This window comes from Macaca nemestrina, chromosome 10 (genome assembly GCF_043159975.1).
Source record: "Macaca nemestrina isolate mMacNem1 chromosome 10, mMacNem.hap1, whole genome shotgun sequence".
NCBI classification, from domain to species: Eukaryota; Metazoa; Chordata; class Mammalia; order Primates; family Cercopithecidae; genus Macaca; species Macaca nemestrina.
In genome coordinates this window covers 62,312,715-62,333,217 of record NC_092134.1, presented here as the reverse complement: position 1 = coordinate 62,333,217, position 20,503 = coordinate 62,312,715, and the positions used below count along the sequence as shown (strand labels likewise).

Sequence of the window (20,503 nt, the reverse complement as noted above, 5' to 3'; positions counted from 1 at the left end):
CAAAAGGCAACATTCAGGTGGGAAAACAGGGAAGTAAAGTTCTCATTTAGGGCCGCAGGGCCCAGTATTTTCCTGCCTCCTGTCCAAATCAGTAGCAGAGTTTGAATCCTGGCACTACTAATTTTGAGCAACTTACTTAACTTCATTGCATTTCAGTTTTGTTATCTGTAAAATAAGCATAACTTTAATAATAGAATTATTGTGAGAACTGAATGAGTTAATATGCATGAATTCTTTAGAATAGTGCCAGACATATAATAAGTACTATGCTACATGTATCAGTTATTGTTATTGTAATTATAAATAAAATATCTATATTCAATGGAATATCTTTATAAAATAAAAATGGATACCATTCTGCAAATGTACTATGATGTTAATAATACATACTTATTGAGCTGCTAATATATTCTAGGTACCATGCTAGCCTCTGGGGTAAAAGTTTAATTCAGCAGTTCAGTAGTACTTAGGGAGTTTATGATAAAATTCAACAAAAAGCTAGCCATATATATTAGGATAAGTGATATTTTAATATAATATGCTATGAAAAACACAAATAAATTAAAAAATTATTTTTATCCTGAATGGATTCAGAAAAGCTTCATATAGTGGGCGACATCAGAGCTAGACCTTGAAGGAATCCAACAACATAAATATGAAAATCATTCTGGGCATAGGGAGCAACATGGCAAAGATGTGAAGGGATAAGAGTAGAAGTTGAAGGCTCACAGGGTGCATATGGAAGAGGGTCTGCAGAAGAGCAGGACATATTAGTCCATTTTCACACTGTTGATAAAAACATACCTGAGACTGGAAAATTTACAAAAGAAAGAGGTTTAATGAACTTACAGCTCCACATGGCTGGGGAGGCCTCACAATCATGATGGAAGGCAAGGAGGAGCAAGTAACATCTTACACAGATGGTGGCAAGCAAAGAGAGAGCTTGTGCAGGGAAACTCCTGTTTTTAAAACCATCAGATCTTGTGAGACTCATTCACTATTTGTAAGAACAGAGCAGGAAAGACCCGCCCCTATAATTCAATCATCTCCCACCAGGTTCCTCCCATGACACAGGGGAATTGTGGGAGTTACAATTCAAGATGAGATTTGGGTGGGGATACAACCAAACCATATCACTCTGCCCCCGGCCCCTCCCAAATCTCATGTCCTCACATTTCAAAACCAACCATGCCTTCCCAACAGTCCCCCAAGCCTTAACTCATTTCAGCATTAACTCAAAAGTCCACAGTCCAACATCTCATCTGAAGCAAAGCAAATGCCTTCTGCCTATGAGCCTGTCAACTTAGTTACTTTCTGGATACAATGGGGATACAGGCATTAAATACAGCCATTCCAAATGAAAGAAATTGGCCAAAACAAAAAGCTACAGGCCCTAGGCAAGTCCAAAATCCAGCAGGGCAGTCAAAGCTTAAAGCTCCAACATAATCTCCTTTGACTCCATGTCTTGCATGTGGGTCATGCTGATGCAAAAGGTGGGTTCCCATGGTCTTCGGCAGCTCCACCCCTGTGGCTTTGCAGGGTACAGCCTCTCTCCAGGCTGCTTTCATGCAGTGGTGTTGAGTATCTGCAGCTTTTCCAGGCACAAATTACAAGCAAGCTGTCAGCGGATCTACCATTCTGAGGTCTGGAGGATGGTGGCCCTCTCCTCACAGCTCCACTAGGCAGTGCCCCAGTAGGGACTCTGTGTGTGGGTTCCAACCCTACATTTTCCTTCCTCACTGCCCTAGCAGAGGTTCTCCATGAGAGTGCTACCTCTGCAGCAAACTTCTGCTTGGACATTCAGCCATTTCCATACATCCTCTGAAATCTAGGCAGAGGCTCCCAAACCTCAATTCTTGACTTCTGTGCACCTGCAGGATTAATGTCATGTGGATGCTGTCAAGGTTTGGGGCCTCCACCCCCTGAAGCCACAACCTGAACTGTACTTTGGCCCCTTTTAGTCATGGCTGGAGTGGCAGGGATGCAGGGCACCAAACACAGCATGGGAACCCTGGGCCTGGCCCATGAAACCATTTTTTCTTCCTAGGTCTACAGGCCTGTGATGAGAGGGGCTGCCATGAAGACCTCTGATATGCCCTGGAGACATTTTCTCCATTGTCTTGGTGATTTAACATTCAGATCCTTGTTACTTATGCAAATTCCTGCAGCCAGCTTGAATTTCTCCTCAGAAAATGAGATTTTATTTTCTATCACATTGTCAGGCTGCAAATTTTCTGAACTTTTATGCTCTGCTTCCATTATAAAACTGAATGCCGTTAATAGCACTCAAATCACCTCTTGAATGCACTGCTGCTTGGCAGTATCTTCCACCAGATACCCTTATCATTTCTCACAAGTTCAAAGTTCCACAGATCTCTAGGACAGAGGCAAAATGCCACCAGTATCTTTGCTAAAACATAACAAGAGTCACCTTTGCTCCAGTTCCAAACAAGTTCCTTATCTCCATCTGAGACCACCTCAGCCTGGACCTTATTGCTCATATCACTATCAACATTTTTGTCAAAGTTATTCAACAAGTCTCTAGGAAGTTCCAAAATGTCCCACATTTTCCTGTCTTCTTCTGAGCCCTCCAAACTGTTCCAATCTCTGCCGGTTATCCAGTTCCAAAGTTGCTTCCACATTCCACATTTTTGGGTATCTTTTCAGCAATGCCCCACTCTCCTAGTAACCAATATACTGTATTAGTCCATTTTCATGCTGCTGATAAAGACATATCTGAGACTGGGAAGAAAAAGAGTTTTAACGAACTTACAGTTCCACATGGCTGGAGAGGACTCATAATCATGGTGGAAGATAAGAAGGAGCAAGTCATGTCTTACATGGATGGCAGTGGGCAGAGAGCTTGTGCACGGAAACTCCCATTTTTAAAACCATCGGATCTCATGAGATTCATTCACTATCATGAGAAAAGCATAGGAAAGACCCACCCTCATAATTCAATCACCTCTCACTCCCATAATTCAATCACCTCCCACCGGGTTCCTCCCATGACACGCAGGAATTGTGGGAGTTACAATTCAAGATGAGATTTGGGTGGGGACACAGCCAAACCATATCACAGGGAAAGGTGGAGTTGGTGCTTATGAAGGACCTGGTAGTCAGTGGAGGAGTAACCTGGAGAGAGAGTGATAACATCTGCATCTTAGATGGATCACTCCTGTGGCACCATGGGAAATGGATATGAAGAATGAAAAAAAGGGTAGAAAACTCATCACAAGATAATTGCAATGACCCTACCTCAGGCTGGATTGTGAGAGAGAAGATAGGATGGAAGTGACAGGAAAGCAGAGCAGTGGACAGATTTGAGAAGTATTTGCCAAGCTTTAATATATACATATTGTATATCTAAATTAGTACAATTGTACAGTCTTAAGCATAATGAAGATAATTCCTACATTTCTGTGAATTGAAAGCAGCATTTCCATCTACATTGAATTATTAATTTGATGAGAGTTTACTTTTATTTTGTTCTTGCTATGTTCCTTAAGTAATTTAATCAAATTTAATATATTTTTAAATATTGTGGTTTGACCTTGGAAACATGAAGGTAAAGAATGAGCCTATTCTTAAATCTGAATTTAATATCTTGCAGAAGAGTAAAAGTTTCTCTCATAATTGCCTTCAGTACGAAAACAATTAAGTTAAAGCCTAGGTGAACTATCATAAGCAAATAAATGTTGACATTTAAAAATACAGCAGAAAACCAAACATGTTTAAGAAGTTAGTACATGCAGAGATTCTAGTAATGGTAGGGTACTTAAATATCTTTTCAATAAAATGTGTTCTTTGAAGATGAGGAAACTGAGTGACTCGCGAAGGATACAAAATTGGCAAGCAGTCAGAGCCTGGTCTAGGACCGACTCCAATCCAATTCACTTTTTAACATGGATTTTACTGTCTCCCAACAACAATATTTTGTTATTCACATGTGTGATTCTCTAAAGCAGGATCTCTCAATCACAGCATTATTGACATTTTAGACTAAATAATTCTTTGTTGTGAGCACGTACCTGTACATTGTAGAAAGTTTAGTAGCATTCCTGGCCTCCATCCACTAGATACTAGTAACATCCCCCTGCTACCCATTGTGGCAACCAAAATGTCTCCAGACATTGACAAATATCCCCTGAGGGGCAAAATGCCCCCCTCCAGTAAAGAACAACTGCTGTAAGTCCTCTAGACCCCTAAAATGTTGTGAACTTGAGCTAAAAGAGGAAGAATCCCAAAAACGTCTCATATAATTTTAAATCTGTTACACTTTCTGCAATTTTCATATCGTTTTCTCAAAAAATTCAGGATCTGTTTGCCTGCTCTCTAACTCTCAATTTGCTATTACAGTCTTGTTAAAAGAAAAATCACTGACAAATTAAATTTAACAGAATTTAATTGAGGAAAGAATAATTCACTGGAGTCGGAGAGACTCCAGCACAGCCAGGTGGTGGAAGATTTATGGACACAAAGGGAAGTGATGTACAGAAAATGGAAGTAAGGTACAGAAACAGCTGGATTGCTTATAGTTCTGCATTTGCCTTACTTGAACCGAGTTTGAATAGTTGGCTGCCTTTAATTGACTAAAACTGAGTGACTGGCACACGAGTAGGTTATAGTTGGTTTACACACCCAGTTAGGTTACAGTTCACTGTGCACAGAGAAACCTTTAGGTAAAACTTACTATATAAGAAGACATCGTTGGGCTAAACTTAATCTAACAGTCTTTTCTTTCTGTCTGCTCTCAGCCCAGTCCTTGCATTCTCAGCTCTGCTTTGGGTCAGAGGAAACTGTATTTTCCAGGGCCACTTGTTTTCTGACTTCTAGGTGGCCTCAGTCAATGGAAGTCTGACAGGAGACTGAAGTGGGAGGGAGAGAAGCCAGGGCACTGCTCTCTGTCCTCTCTCTCTTCTTCTGATAATGAGTGCTAAGTCTCCATGGCTCCTGTTCCTGTTAGTCTTTCTCTGGAATCCAAGCCATAGCTCATCTTCCACAAGGCAGCCCTGGATCCTGGGGTCTGGTAACATTATCTCTGTTTCTCCAGTCCTAAGGGTAGTAGCAACCCCTGCTGTTGCTAATCTCTGGTTTACCTTGCCTCCTTATTGGCTTCTTACTTTTTCCATCACCTCTGTAAGCAGTTACTATGGATTGAATTGTTTCCCCCTAAAATTCGTACGTTGAAGCCCCCACTGTGGCTGTATTTGGAGTAAGAAAGTAATTAATGTTAAATAAGGTCATAAGGGTGGAACCCTGGACTGACAGGATTATTGTCTTTATAAGAAGACACAACAGAGTGCACACACACGCTCTCTTTTTACCTTGTGAAGACACAGCAAGAAGTTCAACTGCAAGTCAGGAAGAGAGCCCTTACCAGGAACTGAATAGGCCAGCACCTTGATCCTTGACTTCTCAGACTCCAGAACTCTGAGAAAAAAAAAATCTGTTGTTTAAGCCACCTAGTCAGCTATACTTTGTTATGACAGTCCAAGCTGACTAATATAGGAGTTCCCTGTATAATTTTTTCATTGTTTGAAATAGCTGGAGGGTTTTTATTTTTCTGTCAACCCTGACTGATACAAGTTCTTTATATCATTGATACTATATAATATTTGTTGAACCTGCAATACGTACCTGACATATGCAAAAGACATGTTAATATTCATTTTCTTATCTATCCCAATAACACTGTAACATATGACAAAATGGTATGATGTAAAAAGCATGGATTTTGAGTCACTTAGAGTGCATTACAACTCCTCCGCTTACTAGCTACATGACCTAAAAAAAGTTAATCTCTCTAGGCCCTGCTTTCCTTATCTGTAAATTGGTCTAGTAATAGTATCAAACTAAGAGGGCTGTTCTGAGTTAAATGAGTGACTCTATGTAAAGTGGTTAGAATATATGTGGGCATACAGTATGCTCTCAATAAATCTACTATTTTTGGCTACAATTTGTTAAGTGCCTATTATATGCCAAGCACAAGAATAGGTACTGGAGACATAAAGACAAAGAAAAAACAATCAATGCCTTCAAAGAGTTTGAGGATGCTAACAGAGGCAAACACATGAATGGGTAATTATAATAAAATATGGCAAGTTTATTGATAAATTTATTATGGGAAAGCTAACATGATCAACAGTCGGGGTTTGGGACACATTTGACAGGGTTTGATTCCCAGTTCTGCCAATTACTAATTGACTCTGAGCAAAATTATCTATCTCCTCTGAGCCTCAATGTTCTTACCTGTGAAATGGGAATGATAATCGTACCTACCTCATAATGATATAGTGATTAAAAATGAGATAATAAAAGCACAGATTTGGGTATTGTTCCTGGAAGATGACATGTACTCAAAGAAGGATAGCTTTTTTTTTTTTTTTTTTTTTTTTTTTTGAGACGGAGTCTCGCTCTGTCGCTCAGGCTGGAGTGCAGTGACGTGATCTCAGCTCACTGCAAGCTCTCCCTCCCGCGTTCAAGCAATTCTCCTGTCTCAGTCTTCTGAGTAGCTGGGACTACAGGCGTCCGCCACCACACTCAGCTAATTTTTTGTGGTTTTAGTAGAGACGGGGTTTCACCGTGTTAGCCAGGATGGTCTCGATCTCCTGACCTGGTTATCCATCCACCTCAGCCTCCCAAAGTGCTGGGATTACAGGTGTGAGCCACCTCATCTAGCCGCTATTTTTATCATTAATAGGGAAGCACAGAATAAGGGTGCCTAACCCAGCCCAAAGCTCCCCCAAGTTTCCTACTGCTTGGCTGCCATCTAATCAGCTTGACAAGAACTGCCTTCCATAATATTTCTCTTTCTCAGAAGATGAGACTGAGTCTATTATACTTTTCTAGTATCAGCATACATTAGCACAAGAACTTTAGAAAGGCCAGGCGTGGTGGCTCACGCCTGTAATCCCAGCACTTTGGGAGGCCAAGGCAGAAGGATCACAAGGTCAGGAGATTGAGACCACCCTGGCTAACACGGTGAAACCCCATCTCTACTAAAAAATACAAAAAACTAGCTGGATGTGGTGCTGGGCGCCTGTAGTCCCAGCTACTCAGGAGGCTGAGGCAGGAGAATGGAGTGAACCCAGGAGGCAGAGGTTGCAGTGAGCTGAGATATCCGCTGCACTCCAGCCTGGGCCACAGAGTGAGAATCTGTCTCAAAAAAAAGGAACTTTAGAAAATTTCTTGACAGAATGTATTAAAGCTAAACATATGTATGCAAAGCAGTTCTACTCCTGCATATATAGCCAGAAATGAGTACATATATGTTCCAAATGACATATAAAAGAATGTTTATAGAAGCTTTATTTATAATCATGACAAACCGAACGCAAACTATATACCCATCAACAGAAGAATGGATATATACATTGTGATATATTCATACACAATGAAATGCTACATAGCTATTAGAATAAACTACAGCTACATGCAACAAATGGTTGATTCTCACACACAAAATGTTGAGCCAAAGAAGCCAGGGTGCACACTTTATTATTCCATTTAGAGAAAATTCATGAACAGGCAAAATGAGTCTATGTCACAGAAGTCAGAAAAGTGGTTACCTTTAGGGAAGTATTTACAGAGAGGGGCAGTGTATTGGTAAATGTTTATCAACCAGCTCTCCAAAAAAGAAAGAAAAGAAAAGAAAGAAAAGCCCTGAATTTATAGCATTTGTCAGTATCTATGGCATAAATACTCCGAGCATGGTAGATTTCAAGGTACCAATGTCATGTTACTGAACACAAAGTTGGGAAGAACTTTGTGTACAAAACTTTTGTGTATATGTGTACAATCTGCTCAGCAAGTCGGTGTGAGCCAAATACAGCCCACTGCTGAGAGGTGGCATGAACGAGCATTCTTCTGGTGTGCTAGAAATATTCTGTATCTTCTTTTTTTTTTTTGGAGATGGGGGCCTCGCTATTTTTCAGGCTGGTCTCAAACTCCTGGGGTCAAGAGATCCTACTGTCTCAGCTTCCCAGGCAGCTGAGCTTACAGGCATGAGCCAACTGTGCCCAACTCTGATCTTAGTCCTTACACAGATGTACACATATTCACAGAGCTATACATTAACAATTATCGACTTTATTGTCTGTATATTATACTTCTCTAAAAAGCCAAAATGTTAAATATTTCTGAGAACTAGAAAGAAAAAAATGTTATAACTGTCGTGTCTGAGAGGAAGATCCAGACGGGTACCAGAGAAGCAATGGCTGGGTGTTGGGCACTCAGATCTTTTTGTTCCTACAATAGACACGCAGCAAAAGAGAGATACTGTTAGTAGTTGTGACATAAATAGAAAAGAGATGGTGACTCTTTTACCTGGATCATTGCCAATTATTTTAACATTAGACTTGATTCAATCGTATCACCAATGGTTGATACATCACATAAAAGAGTATCGTTTCTGAAGAACCCCAGATCCACTGTCTTAACTATCTGTGGCCCTGTCAGCTTGGAGATGATTATTCCACTGGGTGGCTCCAGAAGAACATTTTAAGCACTGTACCACCTGAACACAAGGATCAGACATAGAAAAGCACCAACGTAAACAATTACTTTTATTTTGAGTAAAAATATACATTCATATCATTTTTATATTTATATTTAAGGGATCTCAAACCTTAAATATGTTCAATATGTCTAGAAGGTATCTGTGGTCTAGCTAGCTGAGACATTTTAAAAAGACAGCTGCTCCTGACTTACATAGCACTTACATATTTAAATTTACAAAGCCAAAGCAACATTTTAAAGGGGTTTTACTGGTGATAGCTTGACACATCCACAGATTCATTTGCTCCCGATCTGGCAATACAGGACCATAGAAAACACCAAACCCAGTATCTAGAGAACAAAATAAGAGGATTAACATGGAATTTAAGGGAAAACACTGGACACATTATAAATAAACAGAAAGAACATTATATATGAAAAGATTTTGTATACTGACAGTTCCAATCCTATCTAAGTCATCTCTCTTGGAAAATTAGAGGTTCCAATGGGACAGAAGAGCACTGCAAGAGCTAAGTTTTTTTGTGTTTTAATCAGCATTTTTTAGGTGGCCAGTCAGCCTCTATCTAACTGGCCCTATATAACTGCACAGTAGCAGCTGCCACCAGAAGATCCACTCCCTTTCCTGGAACACACACATTCTTCTGCAGAGCGTCTCCTCTGGAGCACTGGGGATTTCAGGTCCCTGGGGGCTAAATATACGTACTGCTTCCATAAAAAGGTTATTAGCATCTGGTTTAAATCATCTGCATAAAAATCAAGGAGTCTAGAATTTTTTTCGGCTGCAGTTTTAGGCATTTTCAAGAGGAATACAAAAATGAAGTAACTCTTTTTTAAAAAAAGCTTCTAAACTATGGGGAATAGCTTAATTCAGGAATTTCTTTTGAAGTGAAAAAGCACAACTGAAAATCTGGGGCATAATTTCCATCTCAAGTAGCTCTCCCAAGAATGAGGGACCCCAAAATTTGCTCTAATTGGCTTTACAGTTGGTGACTTACACGCTATGTCTTTGACGTAGAAATGATAGACAGGACCTGTGTGCGTTACCAATAGAAAGTTTCCTTCCCCACCAGCCCCCTTTGAAGGGAGGACGGAGGAGGGCAAAGTGCCATTTATGCTGAGTCAACTTACATGCTTCTACTGTGTTGAGACTTTCTGCTTACTAACACTTTACTGGAAATGTAATTCAAATGAGAACTGCTAACCAATACTTCTTCCTTCTTAAAATGATTGACACCAATTCTCTGCAAAAGTAATAATTTCCATTCAAAATATTCTACAATTCAAGACTGAAATTTAGTCTTTTTGCCTTGATGCTGAGCCTTAAGTCTGCGGGACAAGTATCAAGAAAGAACTTTTTTTAATGGGAAAAAATAATGGGATAAGACAACTATCATTTTCACTGCTACATCCTTGAAATAGAAGCCCACCATTTATCAGCAGACTAGACAGTTAATATCACACTTTCTTGCATTTCATTGTCCCTGAAAAAAACATTTATCATTGTTCAAAAAAATAGCACACAATTAAAAGAGATTCGTCATTTTATGATGTATGCCAAGACTCATGATAAATTTGCTAAGAGGTATGCAGCAGTCTAAAAACATGTCAAATTATCATTTTTCTTTTAACTGCTTTATTTCTAGGACCTCCTGTTGGGATAACTTCTGTCCTACAAAGTGATGGCTCTCAGTGTGTAGTTTTTCTTTTTTTATTAAAGCAAGGAAAGTGCTGATCATTTTTTGTGCTTGTAAAGTTGCTATAGTCAAATGAGGAAAGATATGATAGTCTGGTTGTTTTAAGCTAGAATAATAAGAATTCCAAAAATGTCTATAGATAAATTTTTCTTGCAGAATAAGGTAGTTTGCATAATTTTTAGCATTCAATGTGAGAAGAATCCCTTAGGTACATAATCCTAACAGAGCTTTGGAAACAAATATTGGCCCATCTCACTAAAACTTATGCCTAAACATACTAACATAAGGTCTAAATATGGGACAGTCTTTTTTTATATGATATTTTTCTGTGGAGACATTCTGAACATATTTTCTGCAGGAAGATATTTGCTTCTGTTTTCTTAAAAGTATTTTTTAGAGGAGATTTTCTGTTTTCGTATCTTTGTGTTTTTTTGAATTTGAACTTTGGAAACAAAGAAGGGAGATAGGCCTAAGTCAAAGAGCAATAGAAAACTTGTACTAATGACTGTAAGATGAGCTATAAAATGCTCTTTTTGGGATACATAATTTATGGACTGGGTATCAGAAGACTTTTCCAATCTACTTTTTGAATAAAGGAAGATGGAATATAAAATGATTTGTTTCCCTTTAAAAGAGGGAGGGTAGGTTTTAGATTGAGGAACTGAACAACAATTTTAAAAAGTTCAGTTACTTGAACCAACTATTTACCATATCTGCAGATAGTCTAGAAATCACAATTAATTTGGTCTAATTCAAAAAGAGTTATGTTTTATGATAGTACCACAAACACTTCATACCTATAAATTACTGTATAGAATGTTTGTATTGAGCTATTTTTCTCTGAATATGTCTTTAGAAGAACCAATAAAATATTTAAACGTGTAATTAATACATGGAATATACCAATTTCATAAAATACTGAAATGCATTAATCTTTTTGTAATCTTATTTTCCACTAGATGTATTTAAATTCTTGAAAATGCCTTTGACTATGACACAAAGTATTTCATCAATCTCCCCAATCAAGTATGTCCTTACTTTTTCTGGTTTTGCTAACTGAGGAGCATCTGTGATTTGAGCTAGTGATAGTCAATTGTCAGAACTTGAGTTTAACATGAAATATAACTCTTATATTAAATATCTCATTTAAAACATGTTGTCTCATACATTTAAATCATTCATTTAAAATCACTAGTGATTCATTTAAATCATTCATTTCTTACTCATCTTCATGACCATTAGTCCTTATTTCTAAATTAGCATAAATCCAGAATACAAAGCAGAGAAACAAAATACATCTTACAAAATGCAGAATCAAGAGAAATAGACCTAATCCATAGCACCATTTGACTCTGAACATATATCAGACCTAAAGAAAGATAGCCATAACCTACCAACAAAGAATGCTTCATATTTATACCTATTCATTTGGATGACAAGAAAGTAATAACCCACTGTTTAATTTGCTGCTAATAGTCCCTAACCGTTCTCTAATAGTTGCCTGGGAAATTCCACCAGCAAACTAAAGAACCACGTAGGCCACCAAATTGCTTCATTCTCAGTTAAAATTTCTTTCTGGCAGTGATGTGGCATGAGTAAGAGGTAGAAAATTACCAGAAAGCCCAAGGAGTACCTCGCACAGCATTCCATGAGCATGAAGCACAAGTCACTCAGCTGAGCTAACCAGCTCTCGCAGGCATTAACCAGGGAGATACTTCATATTATTAACATTCTTGCTAATGTCCTGGAATAGGATTGTGAGTGAATTTGATCTACTTGATATCAAAATTACCCAAGATCTGGGATGATTCCAAAATGCTTCTCTGAAGCAGTTTTAATTCATTTTCTTGGCAAATTTAGGTCATGTGAAAAGTGTCTTTCAGGTGCTTTTTTTTTTTTTTTTTTTTTTTTTTAAACATGCCAAGAAAGTTCATCAAGACAAAAATCCTATGTGGGATATTTTTCCAACATCAATAATTAAAGTGATGAAAGTAATATATAAGCCTCAATTTTCCTTGAAAATTTCTCCAAGTGAGTCAACAGTAGTTAAGCTGAGGATATCAGAGGTAATTACCTCTACTTTTTAGAACTTCTTGGATTTCTCTAGAATGTAATAATAAGTAACAAGAAAACAGCTTCTCACACTCTTGAGTTCAGTTTTTATTTTGTTTCAAAATCAAGATGAGAAATAAGAAATTGTAAAGGTCGTATTTTGCTTTGTTTGGTGCTTTTTCTTCTAACTTTGGAAAATTTTAACCCTTGTGCTAGTTTTCAGTGGGAAAAAGATACCTGGCACTAAGAACTATGCGAAAATTAATTCTTTTTCCCGGTAGAGAGGTCATTCAAAAGCAACAGTCTCAGCCCTGCTCACTTCCTAAGACGGGAATCTCCTCCTCAGACTCAGGCTGACTGAGGGAGATGATGAGCCTTCAGCATCCAGTGCTTTTCTAAAGCATCTGTGTTTTCTTATGGTTGTTGTGTTTGTTTGTTTGTTTGTTCACCATCAATATTTCTTAAAATTAATGAACAAGCAAGAGAATAAAGAGTCAATAATACAAGATTATACTGTACCTCAATAACTGCCAGTCCAAATGCTATTCCAATAACTATTATGAAACTTTTCGCCAATAAGTCTTTTATGGTAGAAATACAGGGCTGTTGGAAAAAAAAAACAAAAACATTAAAAGTTACCTCAGAAAAATTCGACCTTATATTAATCAAAATTTTTATTCTTTTGTTTGACTTTTTACATTGCTAACAAGAAACACACTTAACAACAAGGAACTGGGTTGTTCCTTGCACTCCCTGCTTCACCCTTGCTCCAAAAGGTTGTAACTGTTGTGGTTTGTTTATACATTAAAAAGCAACTGAGGAACAAAATTTTGCTTGACTGCCTAATTGATGAATCTAGGGATTAATAATTATAAATGATTTTTCACCAACATATCCTCAAGTGATAGATTTTATAATTTATACTATAAATTTCATAGTTGATAAAGCTATACACTTTATAACATAAAAGTATAAATGATAATTTTATCTTAACTTTATTCATTTTACAGCTGATATCACCTTGACTAAGGATGTTTTAGGTTTGTAATCTACAACAGAAAGGTTCCTGGTTGAGATTTTAGCTAATAATATTGCAAATTTTCATTTTTAAAACAAGGTATTTTCTTTCATTTTTTTTTTTCTTTGAGACAGGGTCTCCCTCCAGCACTGAAGCTAAGTGCAGAGGCGCGATCTTGGCTCACTGCAGCCTTGACTTCCTGGGCTCAAGTGATCCTCCCACCTAAGCCTCCCAAGTAGCTCAGACCGCAGGCATGTGCCACCACGCCTGGCTAATTTTTGTTGTGTTTTGTAGAGACAGGGTTTTGCCATGTTGCCCATGCTTGTCTTGAACTCCCGGGCTCAAGCAATCCACCCACCTCAGCCTCTGAAAGTGTGGGGATAACAGGCTTGAGGTCACCACTGCCAGAAAAAAACAAGACATTTTTAAAATCCCTTAATATTTATCAGGACTATTTTTATCTTAAAAAGAAAAAACTTACTATGTCTACCATTATGCCATTACTTTAGATAAAAAAGAGAATTTAGGAAGTTGCCTCTCTGCTACATTTTTGAAATGTATGCATTTTCATGCAATCCAGCATGCATTTTCATGCTGAAAACATTTTGGACTAGACCTAGTAACTTCAAGAATTGTAAATTATGGGAAGAACTTTTAAAATGGAATAAGACCACACAATATAATAGTGTTATTTTTGTACTGCCCTGAAATATATTATCCCTTGGATGGTTATATATATGCAAAGGGCCAACAAAATATTGCTATTTGTTAAATAAAATAAAAGTTCTCCAGAAGGCTAAGTCATCTTTTCCCCTTCATTCCTGACTGTAATGAGTTTCTCCATTCACCTTTAACCCAAAGTGGTAAACATTCAAGGAAATTATTATGTCATTTAGGTTAACGATGAGATTAATGATTATATCTACTGAGTCACATTCATTATGTTTCAAGGGTTTTTCTCTTCCTCTTCCCCTAAGATAATGAGGTTATCTTGGCAAAAGGAAGAGAAAAAAAAGAAATGTGAATTATGGCCATTCCATATTTTTCATTTTACCAGACTTCTTGCAACTTACACATGGCAGATGGAAGTATTTTATGAATTTACAACCTTCCTTTTGGGAAACTGGTGTAGCTATCAGCCTATATTCAGCGGAATTGTGTGAACTTACAGAAACTATCTAGTAGTTTTTTTAGGATAATTCCAGGGGTTTTTCAGAATCTGTCTTGAAGAAAAACATCTTTGAGTTGAATTTGAACAGGAGACAAATAGCAATCTGCAATTGAATTTACTGATTTCCTCATTATCCTAAGTGGAAATTATCTTCATTTACATTATATTTATTTCCCCTTTTCCTTGTAAATATTATGTCACTAACATTAGGTAGGCAGGAGAGGAGCAGGGAGAATATAAAAAGTAAGAATCAAACTTTTTGTGGTAATATTATTGTGACAAGGAAAAACGCAGTATAACACTGTAGTCTGGTAGATTACTTATTGAGTTATTTTAAATCTTAGTGACATACTTTAAGTATTAATGACAGCAATTCCCCTTCAGGGAAGAGCCTCTTTAATTTTGATAAGACCAGTGAAAAAGATAAATAGTCAAGGAGAGGGTAGTTTCCCCTGAGATACTTTCTATTTCCTTGTATAAATTAATCTCAGCAGCAGTTACTAAATCAAAACAATTCTAGATTGAAAATAATATTTGGGTATTATAGATATTAAGAGTAATTCATTGTGAATTTATAGTGGCTTTTAATGTATCTGCCTCTCAACTAGATTGTAATCTCCTAGAGGATTCAGAGGTATGTCTAACCCTAGCAAGTTCTGTCTGACATGTAGTAGGCACTGAAGAATAACAGCAAATAAGTGAAATACTAATATCAATTGTAATTTTTGAACACATTTTTTCTAAGCAGAAGGAACAGCTGACGAAGGGACAGATGTCATGTTCTTCATGAAGCCATATCCGGAACCCCACAGACTAAGTGAGATGGGGTCCCATAACACCGTGCGCCCATCTCTATCCATGAAATACTAGTAGACCATTGGATTGAAGTTGCCTAATTATCTTTCTCTCTTCCTTATTTAAGCATCAGCTCCATGAGTGCAGACATTGTGCTCTGTTCAGGAATGAATTTCCAGTGACTGGTAGAAGGCTTCGTGCATAGAAGGTGGTCAATAAGTATTTGATGAATTGATCAATAAGAAGAACTAGGACACCCACGTACTGACATTCACAAGTCACATAAATATGACCTCTACAACACATAAAAGATTAACCTGTCTTTTTAAATTGACTTTAAATGTTCAAGGTAACTTCTCAATTGCAGCAATAACTAGGTAAATTGGTAGCTGTCAATAACATAGAGAACCTAAACCCTTAAATGTATTGGGAAGGACTTGGAGTTCTTTTTTTAAATTTTGAGAAAGAAGAAACCTCATTTCTTGAGAAAAGGAAATTTGATTAGAAAACAAAAAACACTGACTTTGAAAATTAAAGTGAAAATATTGTTTTCCCGAAGTCATGTTAAAGTAGGAAAAAATAAAGGACAGTAATGATTAAGATGACCAAAGAGAGGACAAAATAAACTTTTATGTTAGTTTGTACTTTGCCTCCCATTGCAGCAGAATGTTTCTTTGACCTATTAAGATTGGACTTAAATGATGCCAGACTCATAGAATAAATGAAGTCTATCTGCTTTTATCTTTAAATAAGGATTTTTTTAATTTGGGAAATTTCTGAGATTTTTATATCATGATTCCCATTGTACTTGATACATTTTAATTTTTTGTAGGGACTTTAATTGTGAAAAGAAAGTAACAGAATTGCTTATTTTATCAAATGTGATTTAGTTCTCACCTCTTCGTAAACTTGTGTTTCATTATAGCTGGTGCATGGTCTCTGCGTATCTAGACATTTACATAATTCGGGTTCTTGTTGAAAATTATTTCCCCAATCAGCAGCTCCATTGATCAAACCACAGCATTTAAACTGTTTGATAAAGGGTAGAATGAGAAGCAGTCAGTATGAAGATTACAAACATTGGCAATACATTAAATTATAATCTTCTGAAGTCATTATTAAAATGGTTATTATGCTAAAATACCATGTAAGTCACCTTTCACCTTTCTCTATATAGAAGTAAAAATTAAGGATTTTTAAATTTTGATCTTTACATTAATGATGGAAAAATGGAGTTGCAGACTCAAAAATCTGAAGAAATTGGGAAGATGAAAAACTCACCTACTAGTTTTTTTGTTTGTTTGTTTGTTTGAGATGGAGTCTTGCTCTGTCATCAGGCTGGAGTGCAGTGGCGCGATCTTGGCTCACTGCAACCTCCAACTCCCTGGATCAAGCGATTCTCCTACCTCAGCCTCCCGAGTAGCTGAGATTACAGGCATGCACCACCACGCCCAGCTAATTTTTGTATTTTTAGTAAAGACTAGGTTTTACCATGTTGGCCAGGATGGTCTCAATCTCCTGACCTTGTGATCTGCCCACCTCAGACTCCCAAAGTGTTGGGATTACAGGCATAAGCCACCGTGCCCAGCCTCACCTACTAGTTTTTAATGACAAAAGAGAGTCAGATCTATGTAACTTAGATATTGTCAAAAAGGTTTCCAAAGAATTCACAAGAGAGTCAAAGAATTGTTGCTCAAAAGAGATGTGAAGTTTTAAAAGTGAAATTTCCACTCCATGATCTCTGATCACTTTTGAAAGAGAGGAGGAAAAAGATGAGAGATATTGCAAAGACCAAAATAGATGGTCAAGGAGCTTCCCATAAGATTGAGTTTTATGAACATCTTTAAAATATGGGACGGAACACAAGTGAAAAATCAAGCTCTTAGGATGTCAGGAAAGTTATAGCCCCAGAATAAACTGATTCATGGAAAAAACACTAAAAAAGAGAGGAAGGAGGGTTCGTAGCCATGTTTCAGGAAGAAAAACAAGGAAATGATAACCCCAAGAATCAGGGCATGTGGCACATAATATTATTTGATGGGAGAAAGAAAGATAATTATCCTTCATCTTGCTTCCATCTGCTCTATTAGAGGGAAAACACTTCGTGTAGAAATGGGAGGAAAAAAATGGCTGAAAACAACAGAACCAAGACTGAGTGGTTTTCCCAGCTCTGATACATTGCAATGCCAAGATACTGAAAGAATTTTCATTTACTGGGCAGGTAATCATGTTTATTATCCACATTAATTTAACCTCTGTGCCAAAGTTGGTTCATCTGTAAAACACAGATAATAACAGTTGCTAATAATAGCATTTAATTTGCAGATTTATCATAGAGATAAACATGAGAAAATCCATGTAAAGATAAGAACTCCCAGGTTGAAGAAAGCACTCAATAATGCATTTGCTTTTATTGTTTTTGTTTTCATTGTTTGCTGTTGGTGTTGTTTCTGTTATGCTCTTACAGGAACACGACCTGTTCAGCATTGTTATTAATGATTTGAATAAACAGAAAAAATATCTTTCTAATTCTATAGTTTATGTAGAGCTAGGAGTGATGATTAATATGCTGGAGAACAGTCAAATTTCAAAGATAGTTTAAATAACAGAGATAAACTAACAAATTCAACTGAGGCAGATATGAAGTCTTATACTTAGGTCCAAAGACTGAGTTACACAAAAACATTACTCAACAGATGTTTATATGACAGAGAGCTGGAAACGTCAGTTTGTCTCAAGGTCAGTACTAGCAAGGAGGGTGCTCTTGAAACAACCTCCTTTCCTGTTCCCATGGCAGACATGATTGTTTATTCTTTCTGATTACATAATCTTGAGTAGTGTTAACTGATACAGATATCCTCTGTCAAATGTAAAGTAAGTTCCACTATAAAATTTATATTCTCACAGATCAGTTCATATTTGGAATATGGTAGACCTCAGGACTCCTTAGGGAGGCATAAAGACATACTCACAGATGAGAGGGTAGAAGTGAGGAAGTTTAAAACTTGTCATGATATCAGGTCACTACATCAGAGATAGGAGCAGTTAAAGAAGAAGCTGGTCAGGACTTGCTGAAAGTGGTGTAACACCTGGATGAAAAAGGCAGTATGTACTGAATGATACAACACCCCTAGACAAACAATAATGAGCAAGAATCCAAACGGGGTGCATTTCATCAGTATGTTGACAGGGAATTTTTGTGGGAAATCCCTGAAATCCAAAGAGAAAGCCACTCAGCAACTGCAGCTTTTGTCAATGTGTTATGGGACCCCAGGTCATCCAGCCAGAGTTTGTGGTGGTAGGATTCTTTTCCCAAAGAAGCATAACTTACAAAAGAGAGCACAGTGGAGAAGGAGGAGGAGGAGGAGGAGGAGGAAGAGGAGGAAGAAGAAGAAGAAGAGGAAGAAGAAGAAGAAGAAGAAGAAGGAGAAGGAGAAGAAGGAGAAGAAGGAGAAGAAGGAGAAGAAGAAGAAGAAGAAGAAGAAGAAGAAGAAGAAGAAGAAGAAGAAGAAGAAGAAGAAGAAGAAGAAGAAGAAGAAGAAGAAGAAGAAGAAGAAGAAGAAGGAGGAGGAGGAGGAGGAGGAGGAGGAGGAGGAGGGAGAGGGGAAGGGGAAGAAGGAGGAAGAGGAGGAAAGAAGAGGAGGAGGAAGAGGAAAGAAGAGGAGGAGGAGAAGGAGGGAGAGGAGGAGGAGGAGGAGGAGGAGGAGGAAGAAGAAGAAGAAGAAGAAGAAGAAGAAGAAGAAGAAGAAGAAGAAGAAGAAGAAGAAGAAGAAGAAGGTGGAGGAGGAGGGGAGGGGGAGGGGGAAGGGGAAGAGGAAGGGGAAGGGGAAGGGGGAGGAGGAGGAGAAAATAGGAGGAGGAGAAGGAGGGAGGAGAAAGAAGAAGGAAGAGGAGGAGAAGAAGGAGAGGAGGAGGGGGAAGAAGGAGGAGGAGGAGGCAGAGGGAAGAGGAGGAAGAGGAGGAGGAGAAAGAAGAAGAAGGACGAGGAGGAGGAGGAGAATGAGGGACAAGAAGGGAGAGCAGGAGAAGAACAAGAGGAGGAGGCAGAAAAAGAATCAGCAGAAGAAGCAGGAGATAAAAGAAGGGGAGATGGAGGAGAAGAAGAAAAGGAAGAAGGAGAAGGAGGAGGAGAAGGACGAGAAGGAGAAGGAAAGAAGGAGAAGAAGGAGAAGAAGACTCATAATGAACATTTGAATAAATATAGTCCTACGAACACAAGGAACTTCAGCCATAGGATTTCTTTACAAGAGCAGGAGCACTTCAGGAGAACATGCTACAACATTTAGAAACATTTAGAAACCCAGGACTGGCACGGAGACCTTGAATCCAGGGAGGTGTGCAGCAGATGTTACTCAGGACCCAAACCAGAGGCTCAGTGATTATCTCTAGTATATTTTGTCCTAGGTCAACACCCTGGGACGGGTCTGGGATGCTCAGCCCCATCCAGCAGAGGTACTGAGGCTGCATAAATTCTTCCTGCTTTAAGCCTGTTTTAAGCTGGGCTCTAGAGTAAGAATGATCCTGGAAAGGAGAGAATCAAAGGATGCAACTAGGGGGAGCTAGGAAAAGCACATCAGAAAGGAAGTTAAACAGGGACTGACCCATACCAGGTTTCAGTTTTTGGAAATGATGCTTTAAGCAGAATTTTTACAAGCTGGTGTCTATCCAAATAGGAACTAGTGAATGCTCTGGGGGAGAAAAAAAAAGCATCTGATAAACAGTTCGAGAAACCAAGGATGTTTCCACTTGAAAAGCAAGGATTTTCGGAGTTGAATAGCCATTCTCAAAGAAAAATCTATCATATATAAAAGCATCAATAATGTTTTTTTCCTCTGAAACTCTGGAAAAACTCATACTAAATGATGTAAATCCTAGGGAGGCAGATTTTGTTTCAAATTAAGAAATAACATACTAATCATCAGACTTGTATATAAGCGGGATGGGCAAAAATTAGTAAACTTTCACCTCTTTAATATTTCATTTGAGGGTAGATGACCATAAATATAAAATATGTTTATCAGTGAGAAGTCAGATTAAGTGACCTATAAAATTCAGGCCTCTCCTAAGATTCTGTGAATTTCCATGACATGCATATATTCAGGAGGAAAAAGCAGTAAGAGCACTCCGAGGATGGAAACTGATGCAAAGGCAGGAAGGCAGAATTGTCCAAGGGACCCTGAGTACACAAACCTGGCTAGACTAGAGTTTACTCTTTAGAGAGCAGTAGTTAGTAAAGTTAAAATATTAGGTAGG

At 38.0% G+C, this 20,503-nt stretch overlaps 1 protein-coding gene across 5 annotated transcripts in view; it reads right to left on the bottom strand.

Annotated features, from left to right (window-relative positions):
- Positions 1-7,895: 7,895 nt before the first annotated feature.
- Positions 7,896-20,503, bottom strand: part of LOC105473377 (tetraspanin 8) — an 82,913-nt gene continuing 70,305 nt past the window's right edge. For all 5 annotated transcript variants that reach the window (XM_071071441.1, XM_011727164.3, XM_071071442.1 and 2 more), the window contains 3 exons: positions 16,148-16,279; positions 12,786-12,869; positions 7,896-8,850 (listed from right to left, as the gene is read on the bottom strand). In XM_071071441.1, the coding sequence (XP_070927542.1) occupies positions 8,797-8,850; positions 12,786-12,869; positions 16,148-16,279 (270 nt within the window). In that variant the 3' untranslated portion in view covers positions 7,896-8,796. The remainder of the gene's footprint in view (positions 8,851-12,785; positions 12,870-16,147; positions 16,280-20,503) is intronic.